Source organism: Calonectris borealis, chromosome 1, assembly GCF_964195595.1.
Source record: "Calonectris borealis chromosome 1, bCalBor7.hap1.2, whole genome shotgun sequence".
NCBI lineage: Eukaryota > Metazoa > Chordata > Aves > Procellariiformes > Procellariidae > Calonectris > Calonectris borealis.
In genome coordinates, this window is record NC_134312.1 from 77,057,060 (window position 1) to 77,077,537 (window position 20,478).

General features: G+C 39.3%; 1 protein-coding gene across 1 annotated transcript in view; it reads right to left on the reverse strand.

Moving 5' to 3' along the window:
• SCUBE1 (signal peptide, CUB domain and EGF like domain containing 1) overlaps nt 1-20,478 on the reverse strand; it is a 212,842-nt gene that overhangs the window by 49,006 nt on the left and 143,358 nt on the right. Inside the window, exon 9 of the mRNA XM_075161699.1 lies at nt 3,410-3,532. Coding sequence (XP_075017800.1) covers nt 3,410-3,532 — 123 coding nt within the window. The remainder of the gene's footprint in view (nt 1-3,409; nt 3,533-20,478) is intronic.

Genomic DNA, 20,478 nt, shown 5'->3' on the forward strand with positions numbered 1-20,478 from the left:
AACCCCCACATTCTCCTTGTCTAACAAGGAGCCACAGCGTGAGAACCACTCCCTAGCAGAAATAATCTGTGATTGACAATGGTTTTCTTTGCAGCCAGGGCTAAAAATGGTTTAGCTGTAAACAGACAAATGCAGAACATTTTAATGCCCTTTACAAATGCAAGGGCTGCTTACACAAGCCCTCTACTTGCAGGGTGGCTAGCTAGTGGCACCAAGTGAGCAGCAAGCTTCAGAGTTCCCGAAAACTGATGAATTTTCGTATCGTGGTATGAGCACAAACACAGGAGAAAAAAAAATTTCTTGTAATGAGCAGATTCACAGAGGACAGATTCACAAAAACTGAAGGTTTATTCTCCAGGCTGTCCAGGCATTCATATGTGTGATCTTAGGCAAGCTGCTATATTTGGCTTCACCCTTCCTGCCTGAAAAACTGAGAGATAAATACTTTCCTCTTCACAGAGAGAATGAATGTGTGTAAGGCACTTGGAACGATGGGGTGGGAGCTCTGCAAACAACCAGAACAAAGACTAAGACTTTGATACAATTTACCTGCAATCTTAAAGTCGTCTCTGAGGTCTACAATGAAAGAATATCAAGGAAATGAGGTGAGGTAGGACAACCTCAGAATTTCACAGGGAATATGAAGGAATCTTTTTACTTAAGTAAGTAAAATTGCCTTGTGCTAAAGTTAATGACCATATGAAGAAAGTTATGCAGCAACAGCTTACTTGTATTTTTCAACAGTTTGAAAAATGTTGCTAACATGAACTGTATCTCCGTGGCTTTGCTCTTCTTCACTGATTCTTTCCTGTGAATCAGATACAATCACAGACTTATCCAGGGATTCTGCAGGTCATAAAAGGGCAAGCTTACCAGCTGTTTCTATGGGCATTTTGCCTAAGGTTAGCAGAATCTGTTCCTTGATGTTAGTGACGAACTCACTTGGAGATGAACTCCCTATACACTAGGGAGGCCACCTGAACTAAATAGGACTCAGCCCCAAACAATGAAGACTTCTAAGGTCCTAAAAGAGTATTTGGTAAACACGTTGATTTGTAACTGAAAGAAATCTTTATTTTAAAAATGAAAACCAGAGGAGAAAGGCAATGTTGACAATAAGATTGTAAGTCATAAAAACTCTGTTATGAATCAAAACAACAGATGTAACATGAACAGCAGCATCTTTTATAAATACAAATTAGACTTTTCTATTTCATGCATTGGAAAGGCTAATATGTCCAAAATAAATTTCCCTGAAGCTCTCAGTAATGTTCTATGGTCCGTGTCGACTGGCTGTTACCAGAAAAACCCGTGGATGATTTATATTCCAGCAGAGTCACCAACGCCAAACCACATTTTTCTGTCAGACCTGACATTAATAACTATAACCACTTCCACTAACTATACTCTCTTTGCAGAGGAAAAAACAAAGTACATGTGTTTCATACATGTGATCAATGATTTCTTGATCTATATTCACTTCCCTTCTGTCTTTAGTAGCAGGCCTACTGCCTGCATGAGTCACCAATTATCACCTTAAGCACCAGACAGGAACTAAAAAGCAGGCATCATACCATGTTTACTGTAATCAGTCTCTGAGGCCCAGATACCTCAGACTTCAAGCAGGAAATAACTTTGTCCTCCCCATTTCACAGTATGAAGAACCAGTGTTTCTGGGACCAGAGGAACTTTTCCAGCCCAAAAATTCTCTGGGCTTGCACTAATCTATCTGTTACAGCAACAGGTAAGCTACAGTTGATGCATCAGTCAAAGTACCACGTAGAGGCAGACAGAGTCCCTGCCCTTGCGCATTGACAATGGAAAAAGTAGGATGGCCGGATCATGTTTATACTTCCATGTCTGATCACAAGAGGGAAAGGAAGAAGATCAGCTACTGCTTCATTCCTTGCGTGGTATGTACTGTTACCGGCGATGCACTCATTCAGTAGCCCAGGCACACGAAGAAACAAAACTCAGCTGAACAGCATTTACAGAGCTGTTTCTAGCTTCCCATTATCACGATAGAGATCTGATTATTCATAGGTAGCTTTCAAAGCCTATTACTAAGACTTTGCATAATGAACACATAAATTTTGCACCAGCTCTTGCCTAACAAGAATGCAGGGCTTGACTTTTCTCTTGAGTTTTTCAGCGGTGTAATTACAACGCATGGTGAAACCTCTGACTGATACCACAGTGAGAGCATGTCACATCACATGAAATTCATGAACCAGAAAGTATTCCTAACGATCTCTAAATATATCATGAAGGGAACGTTTCTTTTTAACATTTTGTCCCCATTTTTAGCAGGTATATCAAAATCTGACAACTCACCCTTGTCTGACATGATCCTACAATGTTATTTCTGCCTAGTCATGTGGCACTAAATGTGCCACTCTCAGCTCTTCCCATCTTGTCCCAGCTTGAAACCAACCTTGCACTGACTCCTTTGTGTCTAATCACACAGTCAGGGTGGAGTAGGCTTCTCAGATGATGGAAGTACCAATGAGAGGCAATGGAAAATTTTCTGAATGACATACGTATCTTCAGACCTTGGTTTCTCTTTTGTTGATGAACAAAGAAGCTCTGAAATACTAATGCTGTTTTGGACTTCATAACTTTTACGTTACCCATGCAAATAATTATGTATTAATAAAAAGGCAATTCCTGCACAAAATTTTAATTGAATACGTCCTCCTTCCCCTTCTCTCTCTACTGATGCATGCTCCTCTTTCTAGCCTTTTCTAGGTGGTTTTTAAAGAGTAAAGTTACAGAGCTCAAATGCTTAAAGTGTCATTTCTCCAAAGGTACATGGTGAGTACTTACGTTGGAAATGGTTATGCACTTAATTAGTCATAGAATATATAACATCAGATGACCTGGATAACAAATCATGACATGCACAGCAAACGATATAAAACACACTTCATTTGAATTCTCACAAAACACCTCCATTGTCCCTTCATAAACAGATTCTGTCAGGCAAAGGTGAGTTCACAAATTTAGACTCTTTTTTCAGTTTAAATGTTGCAAATGCTCTATCCCAGTAAGTTACTCTAAATGACTCCGGTGTAAATAAGATAAGCCTCTGCCCCATTAAGATCATAGCAAATTAGAGGATTTGAACGTAAGGCTCTTTGCCTGAGCCTATTCCACTACACCACATGGATTTTCCCACTTCAGCAAGACACTGGCATTCCTACTATTAAAAACATTGAAACAAGACATTTCCAAAAATCTTCCAACCCCACCTCAGAAAATGGAAATCTGCTAGGTCTCTTCTAACTTTACTTCCTATGACAGTAGGAATAAAACCTGTAGTACAAATGACTTGATTACCAAAAAAAAAAAAAAATCCACTGAAAATAACATCCTTGTTATACAAAAAGTAAAATAAATGAAGCGTTACCTTGGCAGGTCCGTTCATCTGTGAGCAGTTTATAGCCTTTCTGGCAGCTGCACTCAAAGCTGCCAACCGTGTTTCGGCAGAAATGGTCACAACCACCATTGTTTACCAAGCACTCATCAATGTCTGCAAAGAATGAATGGGCAAAAATTTAGTTCACGACAGCAATTCAGTAGCTCAGGGCAGGAGTATAGGAGTTTACTCAGATTCCCAAGGAGGCTGCTGTCCCTATTAGGAATCAGGCTGGTCAGATGTATCCCTTCCCAAACCTTTCTCGCAAGGCTTACAAAAGACCTATGGGCTGAGTTGTTCTGGAGACAGAGGTATTTCTCTCACAACTGGAACCACCAGATGACCCATGCTGAGGCATTCTGATATTAAAGAACATTCAGGAAAGCTTCTTTGTAGATGTAGTGGTCTGCCTGACAGAAGACTTCAACCTGTGTTCGATGTGAATCCCTTACCTTACATAGGAGCTCTTAAAACCCCAAAACACATGAAAAATTGAAATAACAACAAACGCAATGTAAAACATACTTGAATTCTGAAAAAATACTTCCATTATCCCTACATAAACAAATGTAGGGATACATTTTTTCGGAATTAGCATTATATGCTAGTTTGTCCGTTATGCACACAGTGTCACTGAATACCCATTTTCATGTGTCTAACTTTTTTGACTTGGTATAATAGAAGAGCAACTGCGAGTGCATGTGAAATGCTGCTTCTTCAGTTGTTCTGAAGGCACAGCACCTATTGCCTTTATTTGAAAGCCATATATATGTATGAAGGATGGAATCAATGGCTCTTACTTTAAATAATGATTACAAAGTGCATTGATGAACTTGATAAGACCTCTGTTCTGAATTTGAGACTGGTGATTCTACTTCCTCCACCTTATAACTTCTTCCAAAGGTGTTGAAGAACTGGAATGACCAGTCCCTTTTCCACCCCAAAAAAGCTTGTGCAGTAAGTATATAGAATCATACAATCATAGAATCATACAGGTTGGAAAAGACCTCTAAGATCATCGTGTCCAACCGTCAACCCAACACACCATGCCCACTAAACCATGTCTCTAAGCGCCTCATCTACACGTCTTGTAAATACTTCCAGGGATGGTGACTCCACCACTTCCCTGGGCAGCCTGTTCCAAGGCCTGACCACTCTTTCAGTAAAGAAATTTCTCCTAATGTCCAATCTAAACCTCCCTTGGTGCAACTTGAGGCCATTTCCTCTCGTCCTATCGCTAGTTACTTGGGAGAAGAGACCAACACCCACCTCGCTACAACCTCCTTTCAGGTAGTTGTAGAGCGCGATGAGGTCTCCCTCAGCCTCCTCTTCTCCAGACTAAACAACCCCAATTCCCTCAGCCGCTATATAATAGTTCACAGAGCCACATTTGAAATACAGGGCACCTTTCCATCCTCCCCCACTTATAAAACCATGGATCCACATTTATTTGAAAAAGTCCTTTTTTTCAGGAGAAGAACAGTGCCAAAAAATAGCTCTTTTTAGGGATGCATACAGTGAAGAAGTAACATGTCATAGAGCCTTGGCTGCCCACTTCTGGAAGTGAAAACAAGATCTTTCAGAAAACCGATTGGAGAGTGATATTTCCTATTGAAAAGCCTCTTGCTATAACAGCTTTGAAACTTTGAGGTAACAGCTGGCCATTTAAAAAGCAAATCTTGCAAAATGCAAATCTAGATGCCAAAAGAGCTAATATGTGGAGATGAAAATTTATCAAAGACAGCATGATGCTGGTGAATGAAGGGTGCATTTAAAAATGATTTGAATTTAGGATGACTTTTAGTGGATGTCATTCATTAATTTTTTAAAACATATGATTACCGACATGGGAGAGTAGTATGACTCTTACCACATTACTGCATGTAAAATATAAACAGCAGCAAGAGGAGCGAGGAGGTAAATCTAGAAATTCTAATAGCTGAGAGGCAAATTCAGCCCTCTTTTCTAAATGGCGCTTTGCTCCACTGACATTGACAGAAATATGCTCAGGAGGATGTACTACTCAAATAAACAGAACAACGTATATTGTTCTAAAGGTTTGCTTATGAGTTGCATTTGTGGCAAAGAGGAAGCAAATTTGCTCTGAGACCCTCTGAACTATACTACTGCTTATTACTTTTGTGTCTGGTTCTGCAGAGGAGTGGCTTTTGCATTCAGTCCTATTAAAAGCATGAGGGTAAAAAGGTAGGTAGCAGCTGTGCTGGTATTATGCCCTGAGTGCTTTGCACAAAGCCAGCTCAAATCTTTATGTCTCAGGTAACAAAGTTCTCAAAGTGATCTGAAACCAGGAGTCGTGTTTGTTGTCTGTGGTCCTCCAGTTTTGGTGATTAGACTAGCCAAGAACAGATCATCTTAGGCTCCCAACCTGATAAATCTGGTAAAGAACACACCGAAGGTTGCTCTACATAATACCATGAGACTGGAAGCAGCAACCCATTTGGTTTCAGCTGTGATCACCAGCACAGGTCAAAATCAGCAGTGAAAACACAAGACTTGTTGGCCCAATTCCTGCAGGCTGACATTTCCATTTGTAGAAGTGATTCCTCCCAGCTCCAGAATGGGCAACTGGGATTGCGTTGCAGGTCTTATGATGGATTACCACAACAGTCCCATCCTTTTGCACAGCACAGGTGTACCTATCTATAGTTTAGCTTGCCCTGACAAAACTGTTGGACAAATGCAACTGTGAATTAAAATTACTAATATATTATGCATCATGAACACACAGAGTCGTCATCCACCATGAAGAAGATCTTTTTCACCCATGATAAGAGTAACATGACCTTTGGGCTACTCTGCTGCCTGAGACTGCTTGAAGCAGAAATTACTTGCAGCCTGTCAAACACCATTCTGAAGTAAGGATTGATGTTTTAAACGATGGCCCTTGGATTTCACATGTTAAATTCCAAATTCCAGTCTCACTAACTTTCTTTTCAGGGTCTCTGAAAACCGTAAGGGACAAAAATGAAACCCTCCTGGCCTCAGAGGCCAGATTTGAAGCTGTTAATCATTGTAATTCCACTGACAATGGAGCATATCAGTTTTACACCAGCAATTCTTTGGAATAATCCTGAACCAGGATCTGGGTAAAACCTGGGAGAGTCCACAGGAAAAGAAAGTATTTATTCATTTCTTCTAGCTGGAAAACATGACGTGGCCTTTTGAAACCAGGACCATCAAAACAGAATAGAGGTCAAAACTGTTAGCTGCAAAAACATTCTAAATAACACAAACAGCGCCAATGTCTCTGCTTTCTCTGTATTTCTTTCCACGGCCATAGCGAGACTGACAAGGCATGTAAAAATTATTTCACTCTATGGAGAGAAGTGCATTGCTGCATTTCACTTGAAAGAGAGCAGTATCCAACCGTATCATGTCTAACTGGTTCACAGAAATTGCACCAACTCTATATCCCCACTATTTTTCTTTCCATAGCTATAAATAATTCATGTTATGAGCCATGTGAAAATAAATGATTCCACTGTGTGAGAAGGTGAGGCCCCATTTATCTTTAAACTGACTGGTACCCAACTTTGTCAAGTGCCTGTTGTGAACTTCACAGAGAGTATGCAGGTCTGTCTATCGTGTAGGGAAAAAAAACCACAGTGGAAACCCATCATGGTATCTCTACCAGCTTTGAAATTACTTAGTCAAATCTCCCCATACTATTATTGGGATTGTCTGTAGAGGAGTCATAAACCTGATCTCTTCAAACATAGTTTTCAAGTGGTTCCTTTTCAACTGATGACGCAGGTTGCAGAAGAATGGCTCAAACTTTCCACAGTGCTCTGCTTCCCTGTATCCCCAGGAATGCAAAAGTATATAAAGAACTGTATTTCTCCACGGGGGGGGTTGTATGTAAAATGTCCTGATGATCAGTGTTCAGACAATGTGCTGGTCATTTCAGACTAGGAGATCTGATGGGCTTTTGGTGCATTAGCAATGAAATCCCAAAGGATTTCTCTTAATGCAGTAAGTCAATGTTGTTAAATGATACCTTGCTCATACAAGCTCCTGATCTGCTACAAATACCAACTGATGTGCCCAGCACAAATGGGATGCATGCGGAAATGGAAAATACAGACCAATGAAAAACCACAGAAGCATTAAAATTTACTAGTCAAAAATGTTAGGTGAAGGTATGGCATAACAGGCTCCTATTAGCCCTGAAAACGGTTCATTCCTCTCCCCCCGTGCAATTAAAAACAAACAAAAGCAAACATACGATTTGCACAAAGGTAGAGAAAACCTTCTTTAAAGTTGTAATATTTGGGGAAAAAAACCAATCGTAAATATTAGTCTGGAGATGGAACTCGGCAACACCATCACAAAAGCTGTAGGCCTGTGTGAACCCAGAAAGAAACCCTGGGTCATCTTGCTATTCACAAATAGTGGAGAAGCTCCACTCCAGCTTCTGTGACTCGCTGTCATCTCTACGTGCATTGCTCCCAGCAAATCCCATAAGCAAAGGCCTGGCATCAAGACAGACACTGTGGTGAAGTCAAGCACGACTACTCTGGATCTGCTTATGTGACCCTAGAGCCTTGGGGCATTTGCTAGCAAGTCACAATTTTGATACACATATCCAAGTACTCTTTTAAAATGCTCTTTCTTTGTAGATATTTCACAAAGCTCTCCATATTCTTTTGGACACTCAAAAGCTAATTTCAGAAGAATGGAAGGGGTAAAAATTTTACAAGAATGAAGGAAGAATAAATAAAATATTTCTGAAATAAGTGATTATCCTAAGTTTTCTGAGGGTCTCAAAATATGAGGGAGGCAGTGGAATCAGCTTTAAATAAAACTTTTCAGCTTTGAATAAAGGAACAGAAACTCAGACGCTTTGTGGTAAGTTGCATAGCCATAATTTGACTAGACGAAACGAACAGTCTGTTATTTTTCTTTTCATGTCCTTATGAAGATTCATGGGAATGACTGCTCCTGTTCCACTTGTACCTTTTTAAGCTCTGCTCGGTGTAATTCATATTTGGAAGGACCTGGTTCTGATCAGCATGTGTGTGTACACGCGTGCGCGCATGTGTGCATATAAACTCAGAAAGATTTGCCTTGCTGCATACAAGTCAGAGGACAAATTAAAAGTAGGGATTTTAGGCAACTTAGAATTTAACATTTCACATAAGCTGCTTAAAGGCAACTGAAAGGGTAATCAATGTGCAATCTTCCCTTAGCTGTTGAACAATGATGGATATGGAGATTTCCAAAGCCTCATCACAGGCGGAAGTCCCTTTCAATGGCTGGACAAATATTTGAACTGATTGTGTCTGTCTAATCCTTTGCAGTTTTAAAATGCTGCCCGGCTCCAGGAAAATAATATACTCCCAGATCAGCCTAAAATGATTACGGAAGCTTCATACCCTTCTTGTTTTTATTAATGGCAGCATGTTAGGGTTAACAATGCTATTACCAGCATACAGTGGACATCAATATAGACATATTTTCTGCAAAGTGGGCTAGCCCGCTAGTTCTTCTTATTCCCTGTTTTCATAATTTTCCTTTGCTTTTCTTTCCTTCTCTTTTCTCATGCTTCTACAAATCACCACTGTGCCCTAAACATTTTAACTAGTGTTGCCTTGTTGACACAGGTATTAGTTCCCTGACGCATGCAGACCACAAAGCTTTTTAACCCCATGTCAGAGGTGGGGAAATGGAGGCACAGACAAACAAACCCATCCTCACTTGAATCCAAGCCCAGTGCACAACCTAACAGACAACCTTGCTTTGACAGTGTGTCAATCAGCACAGGCTTGCACAAAACACATGTTGTTCTACATGTTGCTCTACGTTACAAATATTACCAAAGCCACCAATGCTCAGATTGCAATTATTTTAATATTTGCCTGTCACTTTGCAATGAAACTTGAAATATATTGAGTAACTCAGGATTAACCTAAGCATAACCTATCAGGCTACACTTGCAATGCTCTAAATAACATTTTCCACAGTGTCTTAAATAATGCATGTCAGGGATATTTTATTAAGGTATGAAGATAATTTCATATCCTCAGACTCACTAGATTCAGTGCCACTGTGAGAAAATCTAGATCGAAGTAGAACTTAGGTTCTGCTGTTCCCTCCAGAAAACATCGAGCCAGCTGCTGTCTGGTAGTTTACAGGGAGTTAGAAGTCCTAGTTTCAGTTTTACAATGGGTTTGTCTAGCAGTTTGGGCAAGTTGTAACACTCCTGTGCTTTACTTCATCTGTATAATGGGGTATTGGTAATTATCACTTGATATTTTCAGGACCAATACTTTAAAATGGATTATTATAATTGAACAGAGCATTATGAATCAAAGTTGCTTACTGTCAAAATTTTTTAAGTCAAATTACAGTTGTTTTTAATTTGTGGTCTGTGTTCTGAATGGTTTGATACAGCAGCATGTTCCATGCTGGTAGTGTTTTGCCCTGGAAGATTTTGTGAATATGTGCAGAACTGCATGGCTGTCTTCACTTTATGAAGTACATGTGCTGTTCCACCACTCTACCTGTGACTGCATAGTTCATTGCCTCTAACACACTTTGCACGTTTCAGGGAGGAATAATTCTATTTATGCAGTGTCTTCTACTTGAGGATTTCAAAGGCCAGCATCTTATCAGCTTCATTACATTAAATCTACACAACACTTCTGCAGGAGAGATAAGTTTAATTAATTCTCCTTTAGCAAATGTGAAACTAAGGCAGGTAGGGTAATGTGTGACTTCCCTGCATCAGATAGCTACAAAACGAAATAAGGCATATATTACAGCACCTCTAATTTGAGTTTTGCACTTCAGCGACATCCTCATTTTCCCTCCCACAGTGCTAATTAACTGTAATGTATGATAATCATTACTGAATTGAAGTTCCACTAAGTAGCAAATGAAGGTTCTCTGTTTAATTAGCTTTATGGCTAGGTTGTGGGGCAAGGCATTTTCCTAATTAACAGAATTAAAACTCGACTGGGCAGACAGGAATGAGTGTAATTAAAATTTAATCTCCCTCATCCTGAAAACAGGCTGCCCACAAAATAGAGAGCTTTGTGTAAATGCTCTTAGAGCATGGAAAGGTTGAGGCAGGTTTCAACACATTTCCCTCATGTCACTTTCTCCATTTTCACCTGTTATCTTTGCCATTTCACGAAGAAACCTGTCTTCCAACCCAGATGGTAATCTGTCACGTATGGATTTAGGTGTCAGCTATTCTCCTCCAGGACATATCCACTCTGACATTATCCACCAACCAATCAATAAAAGAGTCTGCCAGGCTGCCAAGAGATCAATCACCTTGTAAAACAAACATTATGTCCTATTATATTCTTATTACAGTTAATTAGATTTATAAAGCACAAAAAGCTTCGAAAGTGAAAAACTTAGAAATGCTGTCAGAATAGTTTAGGCCCTGATTTCTCATTTGTGAAAGGGAAGGGATTTACTAAATCTAATGTGAAAAGAAAGGATTTTCATTTAAAATTTTTGCTGAACACTGAATTCTTTTTTAAACTTAAAAACATGTTAGTGCAATGCTATGAACCCAAACAGTGCAAGCTGTCTTAGGCTGTGACACCAGAATATGAAGTGGACTGGAGACATAAAGAAATAGACTGATAGAGTCTTTTACTGTCCAGGCTGAGCTAAATGCAAAAACTACACCCTTCCCCTTCCCCTCCACAGAAAAGCCATAGGAATCCCAGAAAATAAAAGTTAGTTTTCCTCCTACTGTAACATTTTATCAATCAAAATGCTTTTTATAAAACTCTGAAGAGGGAGAAATAAGTGTGCAGTTAAGACTCCCATCTGTATTTGAGGACAACAAATAACATCTCTCTGTTTTACAAAGCACGTGGAAGGTACAATACATCAGACTCCGGGAAACTCAGATGGTAACAGTGACCATGTAAGTACACGCAGACCTGGAGGCTGCGGTTAAAATGGTGGTACAGAATTGTGCAAATACATTGGGCTGACTACTTATCTACCTTAGTTATTCACACAGCCACTATGACCATAATAATTCTATGTTTAATCTTTCTGCATTTTATGCAGGAGGAGCTGAGACAGAAATTGCTGAAGGTTACACACAATGGCAACAGTAAAGGAGTTAGTTCAGTGTCCCTTAAGGTATAAATCAGACAAAACTGGGGAGCTGACATCTCTAGGCATCTTCTCTGTACTAGGTCTCACTAAAAAACAAGGCCTTGCTCTTACCGTATTCAATTTTTCCATGTAATCTCAATGAAAAGCACAGGGGCAAGTGAGCAAACTGTGCACTATTGGACCAAGAAACAAGAATCCCTAGACTTAGGATATTAACTCGATTTACCTTTACTCATAGTTGCTTTCATTTTCCCCCTTGGAATTGCTATCTGCTCAAGAAAGTTGTGTGCTTACTTCCAAGAATCTCAGTTTCCTTCTAAAAATTGTGTTTGATTTAATGAAATAAAATTTAAAAAGAAAACTATTAAGGACAGCTGAAGATATTGATGCTCTTTCTAAAATCACATTGAAACTATGCTAGCTTTCCTATGATAAAGATACTCCTGCTGAAAAGGACAGCTGAATGCAATTAGCCCATGATAATTCAAATGCCTCTTAGCTGATAATTAATCCAAAAATTAACGCTCCAAAACTTTTTGAAGACATTACTTCAACCAACCAGGCATCAGTTCTGTACCAGGGAAGACAAATACTTCACTGAGAGCAGGATCTAGCCACATAAAAAACAACCTGTATTTTATGATGAAAAAAGCAATAATAAAAGAATGAAAAAAAATACTGTGAGTTTTGAATGTTGGTAGCTATGATTACATGAGTAGTCAACCCCCGAATTACAGAAAGCACAGCACACTTTTACATAATAAACTGTGGTTGCTGATCCTCAGGGAGCTTTATATTGCTGAATAAATGTAAGGTCTTTTCAACAACTGAAATGCAAAATATGACCCTCCCAAGCATTAATTTAAAGGATTTGGCATTTTCGAAGCGGAGGTTCACAAAGCCAAACAACAACTGCAAGTTTCCAGGGAACAGGGATATTGCCTAGTCATGAAAAAACCCTAACTTAGTACACATGAATTTATTTTGTGGGGATAGATGGAACCCTTGGGAGGGAACAAAACTGAATGAGTTACATGGCAGCTGACCCAAGTCTGCAATTTTTTAATGGAAGATAATCTGTTATATTATATTTGTCTGTCGTGAACAAGTCTATGCAGAAAAATGAATTGTATGTCTTTAACCTAAAAAAAAAAAAAAAAAAGGCAATTCCCCCCAAAATAGGGAAGGAGCAGTGAAAGTTTCACACACATTGTGGAGTAGATAAATTTGCAGCAACAGTTAGAAGGCAGATGTTATCCACAGTTTTATTTCTTGGATTCTGCTTTCCACCCTCTCTTCTTTTTTTTTGTCTTCCATTCCATTTTCTTCTTTCTGACAAATTTTGCCTGTGTTGGTATCTAAAATTTGCATTTCCTCTCATTTTTTAAAATCCCATGGGTTTATCATTTCATTTTTCCTCACTGTGGCCTGGAACTTCAATTCCCTCTTAGAAAGTCTGGATCAAATTACATCTAAAATTCACTGTTCTGATGCCCAGTCAACATACATACCCATCAATCAGTGTCCAATTGCTCACTTTTCTGATCCCCTCCCTAGGCTTCTGACCACTTGCAGCTACCTACCACCAAGAGTTTTCTATCTTTTCCTCCCCCAAATCCCACACATTTTCTGCTGGTGACCAGCATCTTTCTGTCTCTGCAACATCTCCTCTACCACCTATGGTTTTACCACCCACTCTGCTGACCCTTCTCCTCCCTCTGTGCCTCACTCTGCCCCTCAGTCAGACACTGTCATCTTACCACATGCCAGATTTGCCTCTGCACCGACAACAGTCAACTCCCTCTTTTCTTCAAAAAAGTGGGGAAAAAATCAGAATCCTAATTCTGAGTCACCTCCCAGTCTTATCAAACCTTGAAACAGTTGTTTCCAGGGCAGCAGCGCTGGGCCAGATGACTGTGGCCCCTCACTGGACATGACACAGAGCTTTCTACTGAGCTGCTGCAGCTGCCTGCCAGATGCTGTTACCATTTTCCTCATACTGGGTTGATCTTCTTTGTTCTTTGTCTTGAGACTGGATAACATTGATGTAATCATATAAAATGACTGTGGCCTCAGCAATAAGGCTATCATAGACAGGCCTTAATGTTTGCTTCTTTAATCCATGTTTAGGTAGCTACTTTGAAAATGTTTTTGTTGCTACCTGGGAGCTTGTGCTCTGGTCTGATTTCCTAGTCTTATCCATCTCTTCTAAAACAAGCAGCTCTTTTGATAAACTGAACCTGACCATTGCTCCTCCATCAGGTACTCAGTCTTCCCTCTTTCAATCCTGATCTTTATGAGGGTTTTTTTGGACATAGATGGTCTTGCATCTTGCTCAAGTCCTACCAAAACAAAAATAACCTCAAAACTGCCTCTGTTATTTAATATTCCCTTTTGGCTTTAGTCTTCCGTTTGTCACTCCTATAAAATAATTTTAGAAAATTTCCTTTGCATCTTCTTCTTTCACCAACTACAAGTCTACCTGTTACCTCTGCAGCGTAGTCCATGCATAGGGTTGATTCATATGCCAAAGAATTCCCTGTAGAAGCATTTACTGGGTTGCACTATAACACAATCTTCTCGGTGCTTTCCCGAAGAGGTTACAAAGTGTGTGTTCTCAGAAACTCTTGCCACTACTCAAGCACTGAACAGGACCACTGTTTTCTCATGGCAAAAGTCCTCATTTTCCTCCCATTTAATGTTGTTTTCATTACTTTTTTCTTTGGTTAGGCAGCTGCATCTATTGTTTCATAGTCCTAAATCACCCACTGTCTGCCTTTGGTCACCTCTTTGGCATAAATGCCTCTATTTTTTTAATCATATGGGTTTTGTCAGAAGAAGAGGAGTATTAGGAAGGGGAAGAGACAGGGAGATCCTGCAACATCTACCCAGAAAATCTGTTGGTTTCCATAAATCACTTGAGCAGTCTGAGATTCACACAAACCTGCCTTTACCAAGAAGCTATCTGCTTGCTTCCTGAAAATGGCATGTGATCTCATGATGCTTTAACTATGCAGAAGCACTGGAAATGGTCAGAACTTGTTTGTCAGAAGGCATTTTAAAGAAAATTCAGCTATTTTAATTGAACATTTCATTGCACATTTAATCTGGGCATCACATACATAGAAAATGACTATTTCTGTTCCTCCTAAAAGCGCTAGTCTAGTTATTGGAGGACGCACATTTTCATTACTGTCATTCTTCACATCAGTCTCATGTTCATGGATTTATTTAGGTGCTGATTTCTCATGCAAGGCAAAGACATTCCTCTGTCCATTCTCTATTCTGTGTCCTACAATTTATGCATGCAAACATATGAGAGGTTTTTGTATTTAATATTTTTCTTGTTTTTAGGATAAAAGATGGACCTGAGCCACCAGATTTGTATTTGCCTTGTGTTCAGCATGCAGAGGGCAAAGGTATTTTTAGTTTTGATTCATGGCTGTAGTGGCTTGTGATCATATCTGATCTCTTCTATTTTCTGATAGCTCTTTGTTTACACGTACAGAGAAGCAAACTCAAATAATGTTTATATTTGAACATGCACTTCTTTCTAGTTACAAACACTGGTAAGTTGTTACAGCTTGAAAGCAGAGTCATGTAAGGGGTCTGATGGAAGTAGAGTTGCTGTATAATGAATTATGAAAATAGATCTTGATTTGACTATTAGGAAGTTTACTCTTGTTTTAAGTTCATGAGAAGCAGGGAGAAAGTAATCAGGGAGAAAGAATGGTGCAAAATAAACCACTTCAGTAAACACTTAAGGGTTGTTAAAAGACAACACATACTTTAATAACTAACTTCTAAAATTCTACCCCCTGACTCCAGACTGCTTGTGAACTGGCTTTGACAAACAGGTTACTGACTGTTGTTGACAAAACTCAAGGAAGTCTGACTCCTCTGGAGTAGGACGTTTTTCTGAGGGAATGACACAGAAGGTAGAAGGAAACCAGAGAGGAACTGGAATTTTGTGCTGCATTGACTTTCACATGGGAGTGGAGAACACAGGCCTCTCTGCACCACTGTATTAAAATACACTTTTTTCTTATATTTTGTTTCTATTGTTGAGATCAAGAAAAGTCACTTTATCCCTCACTGGTCAGACCCTGAAGGGAAGTGGAATGGGTAACCCAGTTCAGATAGATTTTCAAGGCAAGTAAAGTAGATACCCTATAGGCTGGGATTAGACTATTTGCATGTGCTTATGAGCATGTTATTGCGATAGGATATGAATTTGGAGGGTGCCAGCTGTTCCATGTTATTTCCCAATGCACATACCTTTAAGCTTGTGCAAATAGGAGGTAGCTTAGCCATATGATGTAAAACCTCTAATCCCACCAGGAATTACCAAGGCTGGATGTGCTTATTTTTCCTTGGGGTCACCTATTCTTCTGACCATATTCTAAAAAATGGGACATTGTGGGATTCCTGAGAGAAGTAAAAGGCACAAGGTCCAAAATCAAAGTTGATGACCACTGAGAGCTGATGCATAGAAAAGAGGACAGACATTCTAGTTCGGTATCCATGGCAGCAGCGAGATGGGCCTTGGGGATCAAAGGAAGAGTCACAGAAGGTGCAGTCTATACAAAGGCCTGAGGATGACAACCTCTATTTTAAAAATGAAATAGTAATTTTCAATGCCTTTTTTTCTGAGGTTCTTGACTTGAAATCCCACAAGGATTCAATTTTCTGAAATGTCTGAGAAATTTTCCCCTAAAAAGCCTGAAGTATATCTGGTTGATCACCTAAAAACCTTGTATCACTTGCCACTCCCAGGAATCATGGTTAAAATGTTCTATCTGTTTGGGTCAGCTTATTCATAGGCGGTCTAAGCACTCAGTGTATCTCAATCTGTTTCCATTTGCGAAGTTTTGTGTTTTTTTCCAGTGGAGATACCAAAATAGTAAATTAAAGCCCACTGAGAGTAATCCTGTCTTTCCCTTAGTTGCTTTTGACAGACTCTATACAACATCCATACCCAGACAGCTTTATTTATGTGCAGCAAGCAAAGAGAAGCTACTTATTAGCTTAAATGAAAAGCTGCTCTCACTAGTTGTCACTGCACCTTTCTCTGAGAGTAAGGCTAAGGGACCATTTTCCATATGCTACTTTCCAAACCAAACTATGAATATAAGGCACCGTATCAGCAAATGTTAACAAAATTTAATGTGCTGTACACCAAAATACTCTAGCATCAAGCAGCAATGGTATGAACCAGTATTAAAAGTAAGAGTATAACCGCTCTATTAACTACATAAATTATCTTAAAGATATGCCATAGAAGTAAATGGCCATTTCAGGTGCTGCAGTTATCAAGGGAAATGTAATCAGAAGAAAAAGGAATAAGACAAGCAGGTCTCTGCCCCTTCTGGCTTTGCCAGACGTCCTCTTCAAAAAACCCACTGCTGATTGTAATCTTGTGACTGACAGTTATGCTGACATTTGCTGGTACCGCAGCACTCCGACTGCAGTGGAGGTGGTGACTGCCAGCAATTTACTTCATTTGAGTTTATTCTTTCACACCATTTGTATGTATGTTTTTTCCCCTTTTTTAAGAGAGCACTGGAAAATGCTAATGGCTCATTATGGCTAATGGCTCATAATGCTTATGTTCCTCAAAAACTGTATGTGTCTAATGTGCAGGAAGCTAAACTGACCTCTTCTAATTCTTAAAAAAAAATCTTCATGTTGCTAGAGAAAGGTGAGCTGGAAAAAACTCTTTTTACATGTCCCAGGACCTGCTCTGGGTGCCAGTACAATACCTATTGACACTAATGCCATGTAATGTAGAGCAGGCACCAATATTCCTTTCACTGTGTGGAGTATCATAGATATCACACTACTAATGGGAGATGCACAGAAAGTAACCTGCTCACTCCTCAGGTAGGAGTAGTCAGGCAGCTATGAACAGATTTGCCTCTGTAAGTAACCTCTAGAAGTTTAAACTCTTGAGGAGATCATTTAAATTCCTTTTAATTTAAAATGCTGATGTATGTGAATGAATTCAACAGGGAACATAATTCCAGCTTTATAGCACGGTATCTTAGTGATTCCAATGCAATACGTTCCCCGAAGTTACGCGAAAGCTAAATATCTAAATTCTGTGGCTGTGCACCTTCAAATGGCAGTTATATACTTCAGCAGGAAACTTAGGTTACCTTTCAGCATACTATGTGATGTCTTCTCTAATGCTTCTTATGCATTTATGAAAAAGTCATGTATATCTTTGGTAAAATGATGGTCTCACTTAAACAGAAACCTAAGAATTTTCTGTGGCAATCTAACTGAGGAAAACTTTTTCTATTTCAGTGACTGCTTTCAAGGAGGTCTCTTTATAGCTAAGGAAGAAAACTAGAACAGTGCCCAAACCAAAAAATTAAAGAAGTTCATTCACATGAATTCATTTGTGCCTGTCTTGCATTTGCCTCTTAGGTGAGACAAATCTTAGTTCAGAAGACCTGCTCCAAACCTATAGACTTGATTCTAAAGTCATTGAGACGCTTATATGATGTGAAAAGGGTGGCTGTATCTGCCATTTAAATTCTATCTGCCTTGGTGCAAACTTGACTGATGCATATATTTTACAGAGGTTATCTTGCAAAGGGATATAATTTACTTCAAACTTTTACTGGTATGTAAAAAAAAAGTCAAGTTGAGTCAGGGTTATTAACAAAACAAAACCTGAGTTCATCGTAGGTAATTACTCCTACTGCAAAAACTTCTCCTTTCAGGCAATCAGTGAAAAAAAAATAGTACTTTGAAACTTATCCAATCAATCCCAGTCAAACAAAGGTAGTATCATAACTCAAGCAAGCTAATAGTTGATGTACCAGATTAACAACTGCATCTTACTAATAATAAACAATAAAAATAACCTGCAACTCCTTCTGGTGTTCCTTTCTAAAAAAAGAGGAAACATTTTCAGTTTCATATGAATTGATCAGGACTGACACGATGCAATTCTAAAAGCTTTAGTCAATTTAATCCAATTTAGAGAAAAAACCTAAAACAAATTTTAAGTAATTTCGACTAATGGAATGATGGAGGAAATCATAACTGTTCACAGATACTCTGTAGCCAGGAAATGAAGCCAAATTGGCCAGCTAAACTGTTCATTGTGAGCTTTTCACTTAGTGTTAGTGTGTTCTGAATGAAAAGAGAGGAAAGCCTTCAATATCTGAGTCATATTCTCGTACCAAACCGATGTCGAGCATTAACTTTAAACATTTAATTTAATGAAACCTTTCAGTTCATATTTAAGAAAACATGACATATTTTGCTTCATTGAAACTCACTCTGTAACAAACTCTTTCCTCACAGAAACAATTCCATTTTCAAAATTTAATTCACTTTCAGGGTTTCACTTTTTTGTATCCAAAACCAATTTAAAATGCATTTTCCTGCTGCAACAGGCTGCAATTAAGAAAGATAAAAAAGAGCAATTACTATGTCAACCTAATAAAGCCAATGCAAAAATTCCCTTTTATTTCAACAAACTTTGATTCGGTCCTTTGACTGAAATTGTTCATTAGTTTCTATGCTCCTGCTCTTCTTTTCTAGATTGTCTAATGATAAGGAAGGTCACAGAGTTGAGTTAGTGGATAAACCATTCAACGCTAAGGTATTTCTGATGCTCCCACTGCAGCACAGTCAAGTATTTAAGCACGTAAGTGCCACATTTCTTCGCTGCATCTGAATGCAAAAGGATGGGGGCCTGTTTCAAGGAAGTAGAGAGCACACCACATTGCTGGGTAACCATGACAATGAGACAGCAGGAAGAAGAAATGTTTGCCTAAACAGCATCCAGTCACATAACCCCAGCGTAACACTGCTCTAGTTAAACAATATGCCAGAGGGCTAAGAAGGGCTTACTTAGTGTTGCACAGTAAATAAAATGCCCCATCTCTAGGTGGAGATGTGTAGGGACCTTCCTGTCTCGTAAACACATGTCCATGAGATCACCTGGGCTTGGCAAAGATCTATTCGTGCACATGAATTAATATTGCTGTATTTAGCCACAGCTGGTGGCAGATTATCAATGTAACATCATATTGCTACTAAAACCACTGACATTCTAGCCCAGCTGAGTATCTACCTCCTCAAAATCCCACTGTCAAACTTACCTATGAAAATGATGCAAAATAGAAAGTTAGCTAAACAAAATAATACACACCTTGCTATTACAAAACATCTATGGGGCCTTGCAAAGTTAGGTGGCACTTTATAGATGTTTACAGAAAAGACATCTTTGAGATGTGACTTTTGCTCCACAAGCCTTAGAAATCCAGTTATGCTTCTCTTCTCCGCTTAAAAATTGTATTTGCTCTGCCATTTGATTCTAGGAGTTCAGCAAGTGCTGCACCCTGCACAGTTCCTCTATGTCTATGTGTACAATGCTGAGAAGCTGCATTACTCTGGGGCACAAGACTACCTCGGGGGCACAGTTTCTTTGTTAAATCCCTGAGGCAGCGATGAAGCACATCAGGCACACGGTCCTACATTTTACACCATGCCAGAAGCCTGTGGCCCTTCCTCTTGCTCTAATTCACTTCTTAGAGAACCCACAAAGAAAGCCCCTGTCTCTCTCAGATGTCTTTTGCAGTCATTCCCAGTCCTTCTCTGCTCTAAGTCCTGGAAGAATTCTCCCTTGCTCAGCTTGTCTCCCATCCTTCTGTAGCTGCCCTCGGGCAAATGAGCCCTTTATTGTTTGATCCAGTTTGGCAGCTGGATTTAAACAATCTTCAGAAATCTGTGCTAAGTCTAATCTAGTCTGACTTCACGCCTCTTGAACCCCACAAGCTTTTTGCAAATGAGTCTCCTGCTTTATCAGCTACATAAGTTGTATTTAATATAATTAAAATGCTAAACTGATGAATCTTCTCACTGAGGGCAGATTACAGCTGGATGCATGAAAAGGGCACTCAGCAGGAAGGATGCACAGAAACCAA